General features: G+C 32.3%; 1 protein-coding gene across 1 annotated transcript in view; it reads right to left on the bottom strand.

Annotated features, from left to right (window-relative positions):
- PCDH15 (protocadherin related 15) overlaps positions 1 to 24,112 on the bottom strand; it is a 1,748,268-nt gene that overhangs the window by 549,862 nt on the left and 1,174,294 nt on the right. Inside the window, exon 7 of the mRNA XM_077125289.1 lies at positions 13,230 to 13,385. Coding sequence (XP_076981404.1) covers positions 13,230 to 13,385 — 156 coding nt within the window. The remainder of the gene's footprint in view (positions 1 to 13,229; positions 13,386 to 24,112) is intronic.

Raw genomic sequence — 24,112 nt, 5'->3', positions numbered from 1 at the left:
TTCAACACACTAAATCCACCATAGGACCTCCACTGCAACAATATTCCCACATCTCCCTCCTGCTCTTCCCAGCACTCTGGACCACCTTTCTTTTAGAGGTATTTTCCACTCCCTCATTCAGCTATTCTATAGCAATAGGATGGTGAAATATTCTGGTAGCTCAGTACCAATATCCTATATCCTTCCATGCTTCCAGGGAGTAAAATATGCACAGTTCTCTGGGAAGTATGGTTCTTCTCATACTCTTGCTGCTTTTCCTACAAGGAAATCTGCAGAATTTCAATGAATAAAATATAACCATACTGTGACACGGTTATGAAAGGCACATGCAGGTAGACCAATGTTATATTCAACAGCAACCAAATGGTACGCTATTGACTCTGAATAAAGTATTGAGAAGGAGAAATGTTAGAAAGACAACCTGCTTCCCAAGACAGAACATTGTGTTAAATGTACGTATTTGATGACTGGGTAGTGCTCCTGGATTAAAGCCCCTGGACTGGTGGGTAACAGTCATTTCCTGATATTTCGATATATCATAAAATTTTTGGAGTCCCACGTGCTGTATCTACACGAAAACAAACATTTTGGAAGAGAATAAAAGTCTAAAAACAAATGATTTTTGACTATCTAAAATAGTTTTATACATATTTTCCAAACTGTTGCCTTTTGATAGACTTTAAAGACTGATAATTAAAGAGAAACCATCTAGAGTTCAGAAAAAGAATACTTGTATATAACAGGAACACCTAAAACAGTACCACTTTGACTGGGAAATAATGTATATGAGAGGATAGAAATAGTACCTATTTTTGGAAACCTTCCCAAGAAAAGGCTAAACTATGGGATGAGTTACAATATAATCGATAAGATTTTACTTTCTCACATACTTTATTAAAGACGCAAATGTTTTGCTTTGCCTCACCCTCCCCTCCACAAAAAAAGAGAATATATTTGAGTAGTCAAGGCTGTTAGATAAGTTGAAATAGAATTAGTCACCATATTCAGTATAGCATGGTAAAGATTTAGAAATGTTATCAAGGATAGTAAGTACTCTAATTTTTACTAATAGACATTATCAAAAGAGAATATGTTCATTAGTGCAACAATTCACATATCAATTTAAAATTGATGGATGCTTATATTTCAATTTCCTAATATCTTTTTTCCTGATTTGCTGTGTACTAGACAGTTTTTCATGTTAATTAATCTTTAAAAAAAATCCATCCGTTTGAAAGCTATCTTCTGTATAAATTATCACTACCAGTGAGGCAATAGGCAACTCCCAATTTAATTAACAATAAAACTCAATTTTGTGATTTATCTCTCAGATATTATGTAGCATGAATTCATATCTCACCTACAAGTCTCTCTTCAGTGAACAAATAAAACTGAGTATCTTACTTTGCAGAGGTAAGGACTCAGCCTCCAAAATTCACTCGCTACATCCATATTCCTGCTGTATGGCACTCTTTAGCACATTTAGTTGAATAGCAACAGGGAACACAAAATATTCTGGTACTTTGATCATACTCCATGATTCTTTAAAGATTAGTCATAGTGGTTCAAATTTCATCTAGTCAAGGGATTACAGATTCCTGAACTCAAATTTATGTAGTCTTGGAAAATTAGCCTAATTTAAAATGATTAAATACTGTCTTTTTCCATCCTTCACTTATTTGCAGGGTCTTCTCAATTATACTGTCTGGTCTGAATATCAGGTGCAATAATAATAATCTTTCCGCATTTAAAACCATTCATTCTTTGAGTAGGATTCACCATTTAATCTCTTCCTCAGATGAAATAATCGGTCTTTTGCTTTGGAAATAGTGACAGATCTGAAAACCCACAGGGTCTCTACAAATGAAATAGAGAGACGATAGGAAGTCATTATTTGCCCATCAGTGAGAACTTCAGGTTTTTCTCACAATGATGAAGCTACATTATCTCTAAAACTATGATTATTGTGAGCTTACTACAGGCCAAGTCATTGTTTCTATGATTGCTATGTTGGTTTTATGTTAACTGCTCAATAGAGCACTCAATTTATTCAAGAAGTTTTCCAAATCAAGTGTCCGTTTGAGGTTTCTATTAGAGCTTTCTAGAGTTGATGGAAAAGAGTATCTCTGAATTCACATTCTGTGGAGGTTATCTCACAGAAATTTATCTACATCAAAGAGAAAAAATACAGAAAGGTATTACATTCACTGTCCATGTCTCCTTTAACATATAGTTTCTGCACATAACTGTATTTAAAAGCTTTACTCCATTTTTTATCATGAAAGTTAGAAAACGCACATTGAAGAGAATTTCCTCTGAAGAAAGTATTCAGGGAAAATGCATATAGATGAGGATCTCTGAGAAGAGAAAGGATTATGATTATTTGATTGAGTGATAGGTAGGTAAGTAGGTCTACTCATCTTTACTAAAAACTGAAGGAAAATTAGGCTTAAATTGGGGATGAATTGACAGATAGATAGATAGATAGACAGACAGACCTACCTACATGTATAAAAAGCTTATTAAATTTGAAAGTTGTTTAAGTTGAATACTTATATGTTTTGAAACAGCTGGAATATTGATGATCACTTACATACTTAGAGTAGAAAATGTTTTAATATGCACTTCTTTCCCTTTCCTACCTGTCTTGTGCTTCCTAGAGGGAATGTCCTGCATCTCCTGAAAGAGGAAAGCAGAGGCTATTAAGAGGAACTAGGTTTTAATCTTATTCCCATCTTCACATGCTTTTGTGTGCTATGGATTAAATACTTTTATTATTTATTCAAAGAAACTATGTGCGTGGGAATGACTATAAAGATCCAGTGATTTTTATTCCTTGAATAATTGATGATATTCATCAAGTTTCCAATTCTCTAGCCAAGGTTTCTAAAGAACCTTAAATGTAAATGCAAATAAATGTAAATTTATTTAATTTACACAAAACAATGACCTAATTGAATCTAGAATCTATAGAGAAAACATACAAAATGTGTGAAAAAACGCAGTTAATTTATATATGGTATGCTTCATTATGGACATCATCTGTATTCTCAGATCAACCAGAATGATTCTGATAAGAACAGATATTCAGAAAAAAAAAAATACATAAATGGACACGAATGAACAACCAAGACAAAAATGCAAAAGAATGGAACAAAACTAAGAGAACTCCGTCAAGAAAGTGGAAGCTAAAATCAGATGGATTCAGAGATGACGTAACTGTACATTGTGAGAAAAACTTGCGATTTCTATGATGTTCCATTAGTTCTTGCCTGTTTACAAAACCATCTCTGTACTTAATTTCCAGAGATCTTCCTGGTGCTTGGATTTATCATTATTCCAAATCATAGTTGCAAGTCAGAGATGAATTGCAAGAAAAGATGGTCAAAATCCTACACTAAGTACTTTAAAACAGCTCTTTGAATCCTAAAGAGAAGAGGAAGAAAATTTATCAACCACGACTATTGACATTTTCATCAATTTTTTTAACAGATCATTTTTATAAATCATTAATAAAAATAATGGATGAAAGATTGATGATATTTAAAAAGTCTTAAAGTAGTTCCTCACAAAATAGCCTTAATTACTTACTATTAGGTATAAAAGAATTATTTAATACTTTACAGTGAAGAAATCTGTAGATACAATGCTACTAAAACAATAAAAGCTATCATCATCAGTAGGAATTAGGATACAGTGACACTGTGTTTCTTTTGAGTGATGTACTATGAAGAATACAGTATCATTTTTGTGGTATTTCTGTACATAAACTGCATAACCTATGAGGAAATATCATAAATCCAAACTGAGAAACATTCCCTGTAAAAGGGCATTAGGTAAAATTATGAAAATTAGAATAACGTATGGATATTAGTTAATTATGATGAATCAATATTGTTTCATGAGTAGCTGTAAATGGTCCATACTAATGTAAGATATTAAAAATAGGAAAACTGGATATGGGGTTATATGGAAGCACTCTGTAGTATCTGCTCTTTAATCTGTAAATCTAAAGTTACTGTAAAATTAAACGTTGATTTAAAAAAACACATGAGGTATGCTTATCATCATTTGTTTATTTTACCATCCAAATCTTTTTTTTATTATGTCATAAAAGGAATTCGAAATGCTCCTTCTTGATGCATTAAAAGGAGTTTTCAAGGTTGTTAACCCTACAAAGTTTGAAGAGCATCAAATAAATTTTTGATGCTTTGAATTTTAAAATGTGACTTAATGAAGTTATAGCTTGGAATAGAATGAGCTTTAAACTATATTTATTAGTCTCAATGGTACATGAGGTTAGTCTTTTTCATACTTGTCTATTCTAATAGACAGCATTTTTCTTAGTTAAAAATAGAGTACTAGCAATGTAATTAGAAAGGATATGTGGCATACAATTGTTAATCTAAATAAGATGGTGGCAGTAATGATAAAAAATTTAATAAAAACATTTCAGCAAAAAGAAAGGTTTCATGGTAAAAATATTTAGAAACATTTTAATTGAGAGTTAATAATTTGGAAAGCATGAACTATATTCATTAACCTCAATGTTGCATGAGGTTTAGTCTTTTTCATCTTTGCCTATTCTAGTAGACTAACCACTTTTCTTAGTTTAAAAATTATGAGTACTAGTAAGATAATTAGAAAGGATATGTGGCATATAGTTATTCTAAATAAGATGGTGATAGCAATGAATATAAAAATTAAAACATTTCAGCAAAAAGAAAGGCTTCATGATAAAAATATTTAAGTGCATTTTAATTGAAAATTAATAAATTGGAAAGCATGATTCAAAGAAAGTGGAGATTGCTGATTTTAATTAGGAAGTTCCTTATCATCATCGTTCCATTCACTGAGTTCATAGAATGCATTTCACATTCTCTGTAGTCTCTATTCTTCAAAAACTACCTTGAAGTTGGTATTATTGTTTCTTTTTATTTTCATTGAGGAAACCAAAGGCAATAGAAATTAGTCACTGTGATTGCATGGAGAGAATGTGATCATCCTAAAACTGGAACAAGTCACTGTGATTCCGTTGTGATTCTTTGCTCATACTTCTCTTTCTAACACACTATTATTTAATTAAGCTGTGAGTCAAGATTATAATTTAAACCAAATGAAAAAGTGCAACTCTTTTCAAATTAGCATTAATACTGCTTATAATAATTGTCCTACTTATTCACCCTTTACTCTGTCAGAAAACAATTTTAAAACATGAGAAAGCAATATGAATTTTCAAAATTGCACGAAATTTTCTTTATATATATTTTTACCCTATTACTCACTTGCTTGAAGCATTTTATACAATATGGTGATCAAGCACTCAGTTTTGGAATGTATCTGACTTGTTTACTGACTTACATCTGCCACTAACTTGCAGTGAGCTCTTGCGCAAATTAATTAAGGTGTCTCTATTTCCTCACCTGCTCCTCTGTACGATGATAACAATAAACACAAAATTTGAATGCATGTATAGATATGTATGAGTTTTAAATGAAATATTACACAAAAAATAGCATTTATTTAGCACACAACGGAGTCAATAAATGGAATTATATAATTAATTTATCATTATTATTGTAACCCGCCCTTATTCCATTCAACATCAGGAAACATGTTGCCACAAAATTGGCATCAGTATCTTCTCAGAAATCTTGCTATGAATAATTTTTGGATAAGAACACATTTAAGATTATTCTAGTGTGAAATTAGTTCCTCATTAGTAGGTCTAATAATAAAAGGAGAAGAAAAGAAAAAAGAATACTAAAATTTTTATGAAATTTAAGTTCACAGATATTTAAGATGTTAGTCAAAACATAATTTGTTATATACTTGTAATACCAACACTTACGAAAAAATTTCATTTTTCTTGAAGTTCAAATTTATTTCAGCTGATAATCTTTGCATTTCTAAATTATAAATGGCACTTTAAATTTAGATTTATAAAATTCATTTAAAGTTTTGTGTCATTAAGAACTGAAAGAAATAGAAATTAATTAAACAAAGATTTATTTAATCTGATTGTTAAGTTCTTGGGACTCTTTACTGAGTCTCATAAAGCTGTGCATGTAAGAAAATTTTGGAGAGAGTAACAGGGACACTTGTCAAAGTGATTACTATTAATGTTCTTTAATCAAGATAACTTTAGCTTTTCTGGGACATGAAAAGTAGGGTAAAGAGTCTCAAGTGGTATAATAAGTGTATTAAGAATAAATACATAGTTTTACTGGAGAGTTATATATAACGGACCATCATTTACAGCTAATGTTTAGCCTGTTAAAAAAGTTTCTTTTGCTTTCATCATCATTGTTGTTTTTAACTATATAAATGATTACAATTACCCAAAACAATGTACTCTTCCTTTCTATCACATTCTCATCTCAGGCAACACCAAAGTGAACAAATATGCTAAATACTATTTTCCTGTTTCATGACCATATCACCCCTAATTCACTGATAAGTATGTTTATAGAATTCCTACAATGTGCCAGGTGCTGTTTTACTTAGGTCACAAAACAAACTGCCCGCTCTCATGGCTCTTCCCATATAATGGAACAGACAGACAATAAACAAATGAATATATAGAGAGAATATCAAGTGTAGATAAATGTTATTAAGAAAATTAGCTTCAGAATGTCTCTTAAAATAATTACAAAACCCCTAAGTCAGGTGTTATACACTGAACATTTTTTTTTCTGTTTTAAAAAACTATTACATGAACAAGAAAAACAGCAATAACTCTAGCTAATAACTATTCCTTGCTATATGTTTAAATTAATTCATCTCAACTCTCTCTATCCTTTTCCCATCTATCATTGCTCTCTCTTTCTTTCTACTTATTTTTCTAGTTATTCATTAAACCCAGTGAGCTAGGTATTCTCATATTACCATTTCTATCTTTCAGGTGAGGATATTGAAGCACAGAGAAGACTAAAACATTTTATTTTACTCAAGGTAATGCAGCTAACAAATGGTAAATAATTGGCACTACCACGGATGAACATTTAGGTTGCCTCCGATTTGTAACAATTATGGACAAATCCTCAATGAAACTTCTTGGAGATGCTATATATTTTTTTTTTTGGTGGACATGAACACTTGGGTGTGTACCCAAGATTGGAACTGAGTCACAAAGCATCTGTCTATTCAGTTTTTGTAGACAATGCAAACAGGGTTCCCAAGTAATTGTGCCAATTTACATCTTCCAGCAACAGTGTAAGAAAGTTCTAGTTACTCCTGATCTTCACCACAACATGGGTATGCCATTCCTTTAAATTAAAGGCTTAATATAGTATAATATAATATAAATATAAATATAATATAAAATTAAAACATTTTTATTTGTACTGCAATTAGTGGATCACTTTGTGAAGTTCATTTTCTGTTTGTTGCTAGGATATAAAACTATTTCTTTTTCAAAATATTGGCATGATCTCTGATAACATTTCTAATCCCATGTTTTAATTACAATAATTTATCTGTAAATGGTGTTGGATTTCTACACATACAAATAGTATTTGTATTTGACAAGCTCTTCGAGTTATCTTTACGATAATGACTTGTCCAAATGATCTAATATACCTCTACCAGACTGTGCTGACTTGAATCTGTTACGTAACCCAGAAAAGCCAGGGTCTTCTAATCTAGTGTTGTGGGAGCAGACCTAGTGTTGGGTGGGACCTTTTGATTAGGTTGTTTCCATGGAGATGTGACCTCACCCATTCAAGGTGGGTCTTACTCCATTTACTGGAGTACTTTAAGAAGGAGACATTTTGGAGATTTATTTGGAACCTTATAAATCTCCTTTATAAAAGCCAATCTATTTCTGGTATAATACATTTCAGCAACTTTAGCAAACTGAAACACAGATGCAGAAGATTTTTCTGTTTTGTATGACTGGAAATAATGGTGATTATTCAAATTTAAACCTTCCCAAATAACCCATAATACTACCTCTGTATATAGGGTGCCAAGAATCCCAAGGCATCATTATGGAAATTCACTGATGTTGATAAAGTAAGAGGACAGAGGGTAGAAATACAATTTCTTTTTATTTTTACATATTATCTTCAAATGAACATTTTAATATATTTTAAAAATATTTTTAATGGGGAAAGGGGTTTGATTTTTGATGACTCAGTTTCTATAGATTTCACTAATTAACTATTTATGTGAAGTATTTTGATCCTGAAATGGAGTGTTGTAATTAGTAAAACAAGCAATACCGTTCAGGATCTCATTCTTACTTGGTCTCCAGTTTCATTACCTTTTTTTCTGTCCTTTCTTGTTTGAACTTATACAGAATTCTTTATTATTAAACTAGTGACAGTTCAGGATAGTAAAGTCTACTAAATATATATAATATTAAATATTAATGATATTGAAAACTTTTTACCAAATTAAGTGAAAATACCACCGAGAAATAACAATGCTGATAATAGGCATAAAGCACATATTTCTGTCTAGACTAAGGTGACAGTATGAATATCATTATAATACAGTGGCAGAAAATTTTATTTAGCATACTTTTTATTATGCTATACTTAACAAATTACTATTTTATAGGTCAAAAATAGTTGACCACTGGAAATTTCCTTGGGTTCAACCTATTAATTATTTCTAAACTATATTTCTCCAAGTCTCTAATTCAGTTGATGTGTGTGTGTATAACATTTTGCCTCTAAATTAATAATATTGCCATATATATTCTCTATAACTAACTAGCATCGTCTTAATATATCTCAAAAACATTGATAGCAGGGGTCAGCAAACTTTTTCTGTAAACGACCAGATAATTACTCAGCTTTGTGAGCCATACCTTTTTTCTATTGCAACTACTCAATTCTGCCACTGTAGCATAAATTCAGTCATAGACAATATGTAAAAGAAAGGGCATGATTATGTTGCCATAAAATTTTATTTATGGACACTAAAACTTGAATATTATATAATTTTACATGTCAAAAATATCATTCTTCTTTTGATTATTTTTCAGCCACTTAAAAATGTAAAAACTTTTTAGCTTCTTGGCCATACAAAAATACCAGTGGGCTGGATTCTGCCTCTGGACCATAGTTTACCTGAAAACCTGAATCTCATCTCATAAGGCTGCCCAAAAGTCCTTTATTTAAAGCTTATATTAGGAGCAAAAAGCAGATGTTTTGAATCTAATTTTAAACTTCCCCTGTATTCAAATATTTTATGTTAAAACACCATCCTTATACGTTTGTATATTCTATAGGCAAAATATCACCACATTATGAAAATTTAGGAAATCATAAAATTTTTTAAAATCACCATCGTCCTACAACCTCTCAATCGCTATTCCTCAACACATATTTTTGCATAGGCAGAAATTTTATTACACATATAACTTTTTGTACTTTTAACGTAATATCTGAAACAGAGAGATTATCAATGGTTAAATTTATTAAAAGTGAGGTCCTTACACTCATGGTATGTATGGGAATAGAAAAATAGTAATCCAAAATATTCATTGCAATTGTTTAAACAAATTATATGAGAAAACATTTGAGGATTAATAATCAAAATGGATATGTTAAGGAATGCATATAGCAATTAAATTACTAAAATAAATATGGATTGCTCTCATTCTATTCTGTTAAATATTTTAAGAAAATAATAGTGTGAAGAAAATAATAAATTAAAATAAAGTATATTTTAATATATCCTTAAAGTAGATGTTTTCTCTTTGATATTGTTATTTGAACCCAAGTAAATAATTTATTTTAGTAAAATAAATAGACCTATAAAATAAGAAAACAATTAATCTAAGAAACACACAGAACTTTATGTATCTTTTGTGGTAAAATGTGAAGAATGGCAAATCTTCTAGGAAACGGTCTACCTCAGAACTGAGTTGTTTTCCTCAACGAGAATTAAATAGATCCCAATTAACCTCAAGTTGAGGACATCTGAATTAACTCGAGGTAAATTTTTCACAGGCCCCCAAAAAAACATTTTGTCTCTCTTTATTTGCCCTCATTTACTTTTTCATATGTTGAAAGGAATTTTGGGGGCAAAATGTGTGAGTTATTAAAGATATCACTGTCAGGAAACAGTTATCTTCTGAAAATTGCTAGAGGATGATCAGCAACAATTGCACTGTGCAATTTAGTTTTCAAACCAGCCAGATTAATTACTTAATGATACCATTGTCCAGAATTAATTGAGAGTCTACAATTAGCCAGATCAATAAAATACCCACAATGTCTTATGTTTTGCTCACAAACAAGAAATTATAATCCCTGTTAATCATTTAGATATAGACATTAATAATATATTAATGAATTCTCAATACACCAATAAAAGAACTTACAAAAACTGTGAGAGGCTCACATTTAATGCATTTCTGAAAGTGCTGACTGTGATTATGATATTAAGAAACAATAACATAAATATAAACCCTGAATGTTTACTTTTAAAATCATGTAGAAAGTGATTACAATATAGCATATTAGAATGTCTGTTATTAAATAATAAAGGGATGAATAAAATGAAGGACATATTTTATTTCTAACTTTGTGATCAGTTTTCTGTGAAGAAAAGCAATTCAGGCTATTATTTCAGGTCTCAGTTATGTCAATAGTGAAGAAAGAGGTTGATTAATTAGAGCCTTAAGTTTGAAAGCTTCTTTAATAGATCTGTGATAATGACTTTATATCTGCAGTTTGGATTTTAATGAAGTGTGAAATGTTTTGACACCAATAATCTAATAAACCTTGAATATATTTTAACTGTTTAGATATTTCTAGTCAACTCTATGTCACATTAAATGGAGGAAAAAATCTGGGAATATATTTTGCAATCTTGTATAAGCTGAAATCTATTTCATTTCTATTACTTTATAAGCAGCACTGTAGTGGAGGAGACAGAGGTTTATATATAAATAAACCCTCTGCCCAATGTGGTTATATAATGGCATCGCAAAACATCCATCACTCTGACCTATTAAACTAAGAACTACTGCTGTTATAGGACAGCTACCCAAGAAAAAATTGAAAAAAAAATCATTTTTTTCTTTTGATGCTGTTTTTAGATTTAAATAAAATTTTGCTTTTTAAAAAAGAAAACAAATATGGGAGCATATGAGAAAATCTTCATACTTGCTATAAAGGGGGGAAATGTGATCACGAAGCATACAGTATTTTATAAACCCACCACAGAAGATATGAATGTAATATTAGTAGGATAGAATAGGGGGAAATATGTTAATCAAGTACACAGTTTTTTTATAAACCTATCACACAAGATATGAACATAAAATCGGCATTTTCCTCAGCTGGCCATAGGAAAATGCATTGAGAGAAAGGTATCAGTTTAACGATATATGGACAGCTTCTTAAAGAAAATTGGTTCTCTCAAATCAGTGTTTAAAATAAAATGCTTAACTTTTCTACAAATGTTATCACTCCAGTTCACACTTGTCCAAGTACTGGAGGAGTTCAGTTTTTGGAGGAGTTAAAGATCAATCAGTGTGAATACTGAGAAATGACTTTATGGAAATAGATCTAGACCTAAACTTAAAAAGATAAATGGAATTTGGATCCTTGCAAGGTAGAGAGGGCCACTAAGTAAGATGAGCAAAGCCCAAGAAATGGAAACATTTTGAGACGTGAAGAAACCAATCTGAACAAAGTGAGGCATTATCAGAGAAAATTTGAAGTTACAAATACATTGACAAATGGTCCGATTATGGAGGGCCTGGGAAGTCAGCCAAAGGAATTGATCCTCTTCCTGAAAATAATAAGAAATTACACCATTCTGAGCAGGAGAGTGGCATAATTAACATGGTATTTGAGAAAAGTTAATTTTCCAACAGGTGCTAAAAACATTGCAAGGGAGAATGGGAATATTCAAATCACTCAGGATGCTTCAAAGTCCAACTGAACACTATAACTTTTTTTTTTAACAAAAATTAAAGACAGGGCTCCAGGGGCAGTTAAATGTGGTATAAGACGAGATTTTATTGTTAGATCTGTTGCTTAACATAATTCATCTAACTTTGTTTATACCCAAATGAAATTAGCACTCAAAGTAATATCTAATTCAAATGCTACAATTCAGATACTAAAAAAGGCTGTCTCTATATATGTAAAATTAATTGTGTGGTGATTAATTAGGATCTCTCTGTTCCAGCAAACCTGTTACAAAAGTAGCTCAAAGAATTCACTAATTGATCAGTTACTTGTATTGGTAAACATAAATGAAAAAAAAAAGTTTTTTAAGTGATACAAGCTAGAAAGTCTCAGCTTATATAACATAATTCTGCCACTTTTTACTAATAGATGAATGTTGAGACAAATGAAATGTATTTTAAATAATCTGAGAAAAAAGTTCATAGAAGTTAAAGCTCCAATACTGTTTTATTCAAAATGCACTGATTTCTCCTATAAAGAAGGAATGATTTTTAAAGGTAAATAAAATCATCCTGATGGTAAAGAGTATCTGTTAGAAATACAGACAATCATGTTAAGGTGATTCATTTTTACTTTGCCTTAATTATCCATAATAGGTGATATTAGAGCTACTCAATAAATATTTTCTAGTTTTATGCACAAATAAAAACTTAGTCAATTTAAAGAAATCGCAATGGGTTCTTGGCTTATGGGTTTTAGCTCAGAAAGGGAAAACAAAGCAAAGTAAAACAACAATAAAATTGCACTTCCTAGTAAAAGTATTTACACTGTTTGTAAAAATACACTTTCTAATTTGATAAGCACTACCTAAAAAAAACTGAGTTATGGTTTATATTTAAAATTTTTTGACTATGCAATAATGTGAATTTGAAATTGAGGAAATAAAATTTGAAATTGAAAGAGTCTCAGATACATATGTTCTCCTATCACTTAATTAGTACTACCAGTTCAGAGACTAAAAGATGTTAATCCAATGTCTTACAATGAGAATAAATAACTCCTGTTGAATCTCAGTAAACGTGTATATGGATTCAGGGTCAACTTTCTGAGATAATCAAAAATAACAATACTTTTGGACATTAGTAAAAAATAAAATTTTCCTGTAACAAAGCAAATGTTTGAAATTGCGTGAAAAGTCCTCTTAGACCTTATTTCTTTAAAAATACCATGTTATTGTTTTTTTAAATATTGCTGAATGGTTAAGCCTATTGTTACATAGGAATAATTTCAAAATCAATGAATTATAGAGATCAACAAAAAGGGCATGATGAGAGAGTAGATAAATCTGACCTCATTCACGGTGGCATGGTAGCTGTCATGCGTGAACGTGGGTGAGTTGTCATTCCTGTCTCTCACCACGATCCGCACTTCATGGTAGATGACCGTGCCCACTTTTTTGTTGGTACACTGCACCTGCACCACGAGGGAATGGATGTTCATCGGCGGCTGCAATGCAGAAAACGATCTCTTAAAAAATACAGTTGAAACTGAAATTTCTCATCAAAGCACATATCCGTTCAATTGCATTTTCTTTACTTGCTCATTTTTAAATACTAGTGATCTAGCACCTTGTATTCTTTTGCCCTATGTTAAGGACGAGAAGACGATTATAATTTTGTTCATTTTGTATCTCAGTACACTAGGCTTCAGTTCTCACTGGGTTCATAGAGGAAGGGTGATTACAACCGCAAAACTAGTGCTGGGATTTGAGAAGAGGAAACGAATTTTGGTACTCCTGAAGTCAAACACGCAGTAACGAAGGAAAGTTAAAAAGTCTTAAACATTTGTGTTCATATTTCTGCTAAACTTTTATATGTTTGCTAGTTATACATATTCAAGTGCAGATAGCCAAAAGAGAAAACAAATAAAACACAATCTTACCAAATAAAAATAACCAACCTGTGCATTTAGAAAGATGTTTTGCATATCTTTACTCTGTTTAAACGTCTATTACACACACAAACAGTAAATATCCTCCGATATTTGTAAATGTAGATTTGCTATTGCACTTTGCTGCATATTACCCTGCAGACTGTTCCACAATTTAACGGTATCCCATGATATGCACATAACATAATTTATCTAGGTACTAACTTATAATGAGCTATTTTAGGTCGCCAAGTTTTTTGTCATTATAAATAAAACTCCAACAAACATCCTATTCATCAGTATATGTGCAGTTGCCTAAATATATTTATGATGAAATCCTCAAAGGTGAATAGTTTCCTCCAAGGGGACACATATTTATTTAGGTCCCATGGTTATGAGCTTGCAGAACGGGGTTCAGGCCCCCATCTATTTAACTCCAGAGGCAGAGTACTTAACACTACAAGATGCTACTTGATAGTGTTTTAAATTCTCTTCCAAGCTTAGACAGTTCCCCCCCATGTACATATCTTTATCAGAATGATTTTTCCTGACCACCCCACCTAAAAATACCATGCCTCTAGCCTGCGCCCTCCTTCCAAATTCCTCCCTCATTATTTTTGTTTAATGGATTTCTCATCCACCATTTGTCATATTATATATTTTGTGTATTTGTTTTAGATTGCCTTTTTTTTTTTTTGCTGGACATGAAACTCCACTAAAGTTCTGGTGTTTTTTTGTCACTACTACTGCTCCTATGCCCAGGAAGTAGTACTGTGCCTAAAACAGACAGGTTTATACTTCTTGGTATCAGATTGTTTGGGTTCCAGTCCTAGTTCTACAAACTACTAACTTAAGGAAACTTGCAAAGTTGTAAAATTTCTCTGTGCTTAGTTTTCTCATGTCTAAATCTGGGGATAATAATTATATCAGAATTTTTGTAAATATTACATACGGCACTTGGCACATATAAAGTATACGACATAAATCTTTATTTATAAAAGGCCCAATTTTCAAAAAGGTGTGAAACATAAAATCTATAAAATATGAACTAATAAACTTGGTTTATAAGATCTTGTTAAGTATTTGACTTAAAACCAGTTAAAATTATAACTTTCAGTGCTGAGACCCAGACCTCACTGAGAATTTCACATTCCACATTTGTAAGTGAGAAGCAAGCTGTGAACACCACAATTAAATTGAAACAAAATATTGTTAGTTTGAAGATACTTTTATGGGCAATAATGAAAAAGGCAGTTGAACAGATTTGAACCTGGCTGAATAACTGTAAGTAAAAAAACAAATTGAAGCATCATTTAACCTATGGAGGAAACTCTCTATAGTATGAAATTCACTCCATTTCCTTTTTAACCACTAATATGAGTGAAGGAATCACAGTCATGTAGATAAAATCTGTGAATGTCAAAAAGTTCAGAAGGACACATGATACATTTTATGACCCAAATCAAGGTTCATTACTATTTTAATATCATAATAATTTACAAATAAAATTATAAATGTTTACAGTAAAAAATTCAAACAGTTAAAGGACTGCAGCAATAGGGCAGTGCTATATCAAGACAAAGTGGTTGGATGTGCTGTCTACTGGCTGGCCCCTCCCCTACTCCTCACCTGCTTCGCTTAGAGCCTGTCTGCACACCCAGTGCAGGTCCCAGGTCCTGGCCTGAGAGTGAGCAGAGTAACCCTCCAGCACATACCTAGAGCATGTGTGTCTGGCTTAGTCTATCTGTTGGTGGGCTGAAGGACTCACCATCCTAGAACTTGCCAGCAGGTAGAAGGTGGAATGCTGAGCTCTCCTACAGGACACTGTGGGAGAAGAGTCAAGTGGCTGCCTAGGGCTAGGGATTGCTAGCTCTTGGACATATAGTGCAGTGCTGAGGACTGTGAGGAATCTGTTATCTTGGGAAGAGGGGATACTGAAACTGTGTAAATGGGGGAATTCTTACAGCTAAAGGGGCATATCCAAGACAAGACTCATGGGCAGAAAGAGCCAGGGAAGTTACTATGCTTTGGCCTGGAGCTATTCTCTAAAAACTGTTTATGGATAAACTCTGAGCTCTGAAGGAGAGTCCTTCTCAAGTCATTCAGAAAATTTCTTCCTTTTCTTTTTTTTTTTCCCCCTCAGATCCTGGCATTCAAGGAAAGCTCTGTCTTGATGCTAACTGGATACAAGCCTAAGGAACAAATGCTTCAGAGCCTAAATTTGAGAGATAACACCCTAAAATACCAAACTATCCAGGTTTCAACAAAAGATTATAAAACTTAAAAAGTGATGGGATTGTGATGACCCAGGCAAAGGAGAAGATCAAAACATTATAAAATATCAATGAGGGGGGTCACACCTGGGATATTCCAGACAAAGACTTTAAAAAGTCCTTAAAATGCACAAATTGCTAAATGAAAACATGGACAAAGAACTAAAGGAAATCAGGGAAACATTATATGAACCCAAAGAGAGTGTCAATAAAGACCTAAAAATCATGAAAATGAACCAAATGGAGCTGAAGACCACAGTAAAAGAAATTACAAATCCTCTAGAGGGGTTCAAAAGCAGAGTGGAGCAGGCAGAAGAAAGAATCAGTGAACTCTAAGATAAGACAATTGAAATCATGCTGTCTGAGGAGCAGAAAGAAAAAAAAAATGAAGAAAAGTAAACAAAGCCTGAGAAACCTGTGGGAATCCCAGAAGGGAAAGAAATAAAGGAACAGAGAGAATATTCAAAGAAATAACTGCAAAACCTCACCAAATTTAATGAAATACATGAATATACACATCTAAGATGCTTAATGAACTCCAAAAAGATTAACCCAAGTAGACTCATATCATGCCATGCTATACTCAAACTGGTGAATACCAAAGATAAAGAGAGAATTCTGAAAGTTGCAAGAGAGAAGCAACATGTTATATAAAAGGAAGCCTCAATAAGATTAAATGCCAATTTCTCATTGGAAACCATGGGGATGAGAAAGCAGTGGGAAGGTGTATTTAAATTGCTGAAAGCAATAATTGCTAACTAAGAAAATTCTACATCTACAAAAACTGTCTTTCAAAAGTGAGGGAGGGATTAAGATATTCCCAGATAAACATAAACTGAGGGATTTTGTTACCACTGGACCAGTCCTATAAGAAATTCTAAAGGGGAATGCAGGTTGAAATTGACTAAAGACATGTGAAAAAATAAAGATCTCAGGTAAAGATAATGACAAGGGTAAATATGGATACTAGTATTATTATATTTTTTATTTCTGTCTTGACTTTTTTATTTTCTACAGGATCAAAAAGATAAATGCACAAAATGTAATGATAAATCAGTGGTTTGGGGCTCATCATGTATGAACACGTAATTTGTGACAAGAACTACATAAAGTTGGAGGGACCTAGAGGTATAGGGATATACTGTGTGTATACTCAGTTAAGTTGGAATCGAAGCAAACCAAGTTGTTATAGACTTAGGACAATTTAAATCCCTTGGTAATAACAAAGAAAATACCAGATAGTATGCAAATTGATAGAGCCAGAAAATACTAGCACAGGGTGCAAGGGCCGGGGTCAAGGGCATTGGGAGCTAATACACAATGAGTGCAGAGTTCCTGTGTGAGGGAAGGGAATGTTCTAGTAAAGGATGGTGGTTGGATTGCTGCAACATTGTGAATGTGATTTATTCCACTGAATGGTATACCTGGGAGGGATTGATATGGGAAGGCATGCTGTATATATGTACCTGCAATACTGATATTGGATGGGACCAAATAATGGAGGAGCAAATGTTCAAAAAGACATTATTGGGACATAAGAAAAAAAATGGAATATAGCTTGTAAGCTTTATATCAATGTTAAATTTCTTGAATTTGATAATTGCACTTAAGGTATTTACATAAGAAATTATCCTTGTTCCTAGGAAATGTGCATGGAACTATTATGTGTTCAAGGAATATAATGTGTACACGTTGCTGTCAAATGCTCAGAAGGTAAAGTGATATGGCAAAGGTGGCCAAGTATTAAAATTCGTGGATCTGGGTATGTGAGGGTATGTTGAAACCCTCTGCATTAGGTTTGCATTTCTGCAACTTTTTGTAAGTCTGAAATTATTTCAAAATAAAAAGTAAAACAAACAAACAAATTTTTTTGATTTGCCAACACTGTATATGGTCTGCTGGAGCCGCAATGGAAACTTCATATTCGTTAATAAAAGTATGAGGTGCAAAGATAGGTGGGTGTAACAGGAACATTTTAAATGCAAGTAAGATATAAAGTTTGAACACTTAAGACTGTGTGATAACATTTGAATTTGTTTAAAGAAGAGAAGATTTGACAGACATTTTAAGGTTGTTATAAAAAGATCTATAAGCTTATTCCTTATACTTCCAGATAGTAGAAATAAGAATAATAAATAAAAAGTATTACTAAGCATGGGATTTCAATGGGAACAAGGATTTTCTATTAATTCAAAGTGCTGCAGAATAGAATACACTATCTTTTACACTGGGTCCTATCACTGAAGATCTGCATGTTTGAGGCAAAAGACCTGTATAGAAGGACTAGAGTTTAGAGGTTTTCTAGAGAGAATTTTAATTAGATGTCTTTCATCTTTATCGGCAGTTCTAAGATATTTGCTCTAAAAGAATTTTTTTTTTTTAATCTTTCAATGGTAAAGTAAAAAAACAGGATACATACTTGTACTATTAGCTCTTGACAAAAACTCATGGAAGACACTCAGGTGAATTATGTTTTTTAATGTCCTTTATCTTCTAAATATTGCAAAAGAGAGCTATAAAGCCATTCCATCTCAACTTCTAATTCTATCTTGAGTAATAGAAGTGGACAGAAAGTTCACAATCTTTGCAAATAGAGGATCAGATGTGCTGTGCAATAACCCCCCACTTTGTTCTTCTAAGTACTATAAATTAGATATACCATGTCACCTGAAACCATTGTCACTCTCAAATTCAGCTTGCTGTGAAACTGTTAGTAACATTATGGAACTTAGCTGGCAATAAATTTCAACCCTAATGGATCACACGGAAGGCAAGAATTCCCTTTGGCTAATATATAATACACATTGTGATCTTGATATTGGAATAAAATCTATTCTGCAGTATTAGAAGATCATAAATATATCAAATGCAGTTGCATGTCAATTAGTGAAAGTTTAGGAACTCGAAATAGCAGGAATATATATGGTAAGTTTGGGGTTTTTCTTACATAATTGGTGGCAAAAATAGGTCACTAATTTTATCTTCCTTAATTTCCCTTAATTACTTCATTCATGAAACAAAGAAGGGAAAAAGTTGAGTATACATTGTGCCTGGGTAATGAAAACAGCTACTGTTTATAAATTCCTGGACATGCACACTATTTTCCTGGTTTAAAGAATCAATGCTTAACATAATATTCTGAATGTGTACATGTATATTACATATCAGTGTGCATGTTTTGTATGGATTTTGATAAGGATAAAATAAATCCCAGGAATAATACACAACAGTAAATGGAGGTTAACTTTGAAAAGTGATGATGGGAGTAGGAAGGAAAGAAAATTTTCCAATAAATATATACGAATGTTATAATTTAAAGAAATGTAAAAAGAAAAAGGAAATTTTATTCAAGTTTTTCAGACAGTCACATTCAACATATAAAGTGAGGTTTTTATAAGGAATTTAATAATGTAAGTACTGTTGATTTTGACACACATCTTCAACCTAAGGGGAATTGGGATTTCCCAGAAATCATAGCACTTAAAGAACTAATGATATGGGAGGAAAAGAAACTTTTATCAGACTTGTATAAGAATCAGTGTTAACTTTTATAAGGTGAAAGCAAAGTTTATCCCAGTCCTTACAGAAATGAATGATTCTTGTAATGATTTTCTTCTCCTATGTGTTTACTATCTGAACAAAATTAGGAGTGTTCATTGTTTAATAAATAATCTAGAAGACAGTGAAAGGGAATGAGAAATAGTGTGTTCTAGGGGGAAAAAAGAAAGAATAAACATAAAGGAGATGACTGACCAGAGCTGTGAGTGTGCTTCATAAATTAAGCTTTTTACAATTAAGAGTATATTTACAGAAAATAGTTGCCTGTAGAAGGAAGCTTAGGTTTGAAAATATAATTAGGAATATGTAATATTTAGATAAATTTGTAGATATTTCACAATGAGTTACTAAGGATATTCCATTTGTTTAACAGTAGATATTTTATATCCAAAATCCAGTATGGGGCTAAAATGCTATTTAACTGCATATTGGATTCTTGTATGCTAAGTATGTTCTTGTATGCTAAGAGTAAATATTGTAAAGCTGATATAAGATGAACATAAATAATTATAATGCAAGTCAAAAGATAAGAATATTGAAGACGCTAGAGTTTAGAGCAAGAAAACACCTATCATTGTTGTCATCAGGAAATATTTCATGTGGAAATCATTAAAAACATGTCCTGGTGTTAGGTAACATTTAAATGATGACATGGAGTAGAGGTGATTTCAAAACATGGATTCAAAAGAATATGAGTGAATGCATGGTAAGATTGTGTTCAGGAAACAGAAAGTAGCTCCATGTTTTTAGATATGGTCTATATGTTTCTAAATAAAAGGAAATGAGAAAGGTATGCTGAAGCTGCATTCTAGAGAACTTCATAAGCCAGATGAAATAGTTGAATTGAAAAAGCACCTACGGACAAGATCTGAGCTGTGTTTTGGGTGGACCAAATCTAGAATAGGCTGAATCAAGAAAGATACTGGAGAGAACATCTAGGAGATTGACCCAAGAGCCAAGTGAGAACAAACGAGGGCTCATATTGAAGTTATCCCTATGGATACGAATTAAAGATGCACTATGGAGAAAAAACTACTAAAATTAGTCGTCAAATAGGTACTGGTCAGGGAAGAGCTATAGTTCTTTGTGCAACTACCAACGTACAGTCTGAAAAGTTAACATGTTTGGCATTGTCACGAACACAGTCTTTCTCTATTTAGAAGCTTTTAAAATTTTGCCCAGCTGTTTGAGATAAGTATCGCAGGACTGTACCAGAATGTATTTTCTTGCTCTTATAATGTTAATTATTGCTATCATTATTGTTATTTCATGCTCAATATTGATTACAGAATATTGGTCAAGTGAGACAATAATTTGGCATTTTGAAGACTTTTATATGATGCTTCTTCATTATTGAGACTTCATTTTTAAGCCAGAAACATATTTTGGTTGTTATCATTCATGAATATTCTTCATTTTGGACTTTCTCCTTTTCTTTGAGTGCCGAGATAGATTGGAGCCTCAATGAATGGAGGGTGGAAAACGTGACTGGGGGTGCTTTCTCCCCAGTTCTCTAAGAGCAGCTCCTGACGGGGCAGGCCCATTAAACATGAATCAACCACTTGACCTCCCCCTGTTTCCCTGGTGACAAGTGACTCAAGTCAGTGAGTATTTAGATACAAAGCACACTAACTGGTTCATCTGTAATAGGTATTGCTTTGAAAGTTTGAGAACTTGAATAGAATGAACACCCAAAACAGCAAAAGCTGATTACAAACCAAAGAAGAGAGGGGGCAAAAATATAAATGAACCAAGGAATTTGATCAGCAAAAAGAATACAGCACAGGCACAGAGAAAAACAAATTTAGAACCTTTTTACTCAAGACCAGGTAGCTTCCTTTGTTCCTGATGCAATTCCAATTTTCCTAAAGCTAAATTATACTTCATTTCTGTGCTACTGTTGGACTGAATGTGACAGGATGCTGTGATAAATATGACAAAATGGCATGTTAAGCAAGTTTTATTGGCTCACATTTTCAGTGGCCAGGAGTCCAGATCAAGGCGTTGGCTAGTAGGCTTGTTTCCTCTGGGGTTCCTAGCTTTCTGGCTGGCTGGCAGTCTCTGGGATTACTTGGGATCTATCCCTGCCTCGTGTCACATGGCAATGTTCTCTCCTTTCTGTTCTCAGTTCTGTGGACGTTTAGCTTCTATCTCCTCTTCATGGCTTTCTGTCTGAATTCCTTCTCTTTATAAAGTACTGCAGTAACTTCATTCAGCTGGGCCACAATCCAGTTAAAATAACATATTTAAGAGGTCCTATTTACAATGGGTTCTCACCCACAGGAATCCAGATTAAGATTAAGAATGTGTCTAATTTGGGGAACACAATTCAACCTATCAAATTAATATTTTATAATAATTTACATCACTGATTTGAGGTCATTTGAGGGCATTTTCTGTGCCTTTATTATAAGCCAAAGAACTTTTATTAAAATCAGAATGTTCTTAGAAAGTTACCATTGTATGCCAAGGACTCAGTGGAAAAAGTCCCAATAAGAAAAAATGTCCTGAGCATTTTTCCACTGAGGATGATTAAAATAAATTCTAGCTCAAAGATCCAATATGGATCTTTGACTGTCACTAATAAGGTCAAATGCTGAGTTTGGGTTCTGTTTTATTATTCAGAGTATTTGTGTTTTTTGAGATACATTATATTCATAAAATGAGTAACACAAAGAATTTGGGCAACAATCTAAAGAATTATATTCCAAATCATCTGTATTTTAAAGAAAATACAAATGTTTTGGTATATTTTGCTAATAATGCAATTATTCAATAATAAAACATATTCTATAAATACTTAGCTTTTGAGTAAACACATGTCCTGGATATTAAATGGAATTTAAAATATACTAAGAATATATACACATGATTATTTATATTCAGACTTCACTGGACTGCAATATTTACAAATATAATCTATATGAGAAAAATGGGCACTTGCATCATTTTCAAATTAAAAACCTGCTATTTCTTCATAGGAAATGTTAACTTGTAGTATTGAGAAGCATACTCATTCAAAACATCTTCCAAATCATATATTCCAAATCAATATGAATTATGTTAAACAATAGAGTAAAAACAAACAATACCTCCCCAAAGAGACTAAAGTCATTTCAAAGCATAAACTGAAGAATTATTTTATTTCAAATACTGCAATTATTTAGCAATATTGACAGGGAATTATATTGGTACAACATATTGGGAGGACAATTTAGAAACTCGTTGACTCAATAATTTAATGAATTTATCTCACAAAATAATAGGACAAATATACAAAGTGTTACGTACAAAATTTTTCACTGTAGCGATTTTGTAATCATCAAGAACTGCAAACTCAATGTCAAAATAAGTGATTGATTTAAAAATATTTCTGATGTATTCAATCAATAAAACTCTATGAAGCCATTAAAAATGATTGTATAAATATACACTCATATGGAAAGATTTATATTACAAATTACAATTAAACACAATGTGTAGTGAGTGTGAGCCAATTTAATTAAAAAGTTTTATAAATATAACTGTACCTGCACATATATATGTATGAACTAACATATGGCAGGCTAAATATTAAAAGTCATTTTCTCTACCTGGGAAAACTATTCTTATATATGTGCTTTATTTTCTGATATGTTTACCATAAGTTTATATTATTTTGCAATCAAATCAAATAATACTTTCCAGTTGTGATTAGGTTTGGATTAAGAACATGATTTACCAACTACTTGCCTAGTGGCAATGGACTATGTAGGCTTCAGACAAAATGGAAGGGCACTGGGTCAAGGATTTTCAGAAAAGGAAGCAATTCCTAAAAGCACGGTAGTGCCAGAAAGAACAAGTCCCAAGAAGTCAAAAACTTCAAAGCTAATTTAGGAGTTAGTGAATTACACTAAAAGAAGACATTGAATTGAGATTATTTTTTTTTCCAAGTCACATGAAGATCAATCACTTTCTATTACAAGAAAGGTGGCAGGTATCTAATACCTAAAGAAAACTCATTAAGACTACAGCAAGTTACTCCAGTGAGCTTGCCTATAAAAATATATATGCTACATAAATCAGCATCCCTTTGCTTAGTTTGCTTTAGAATTATTAATTTTGAGATGCAAGATTCTCTAACAATCTGAGACTAAGGAAAATAGGGAGATTATTTAATCAAGACAAAAGCTGTAACCTGAGTTCCATGTGACCTTGATCATCAATGAAAGCCTTGAAATTCATTGGAAATAATTTATGTGCAAATAAATATTTTTTACTGAGAGATGAGTCTGTAGATTTTAATAATAATTCTGATGACATGCTCCACTTCAGAAAGATGAAGACAATAACAAGTTCATAAGGCAAAAAGTTTATTTCAACCTATTCATTTTGGTATTTCCTTTACTCAGAGAAGTTTAAGTCCTTGGGAATATCATTGGATGGACCTGCAAAGAAATGTTTCTTAACCACCCAATCCATCCCTGGTATGTC

The sequence above is a fragment of the Tamandua tetradactyla genome, chromosome 13 (genome assembly GCF_023851605.1).
Source record: "Tamandua tetradactyla isolate mTamTet1 chromosome 13, mTamTet1.pri, whole genome shotgun sequence".
NCBI classification, from domain to species: Eukaryota; Metazoa; Chordata; class Mammalia; order Pilosa; family Myrmecophagidae; genus Tamandua; species Tamandua tetradactyla.
The sequence above is the reverse complement of the archived record's forward strand: the minus strand, read 5'-3'. Positions and strand labels throughout refer to the sequence as shown.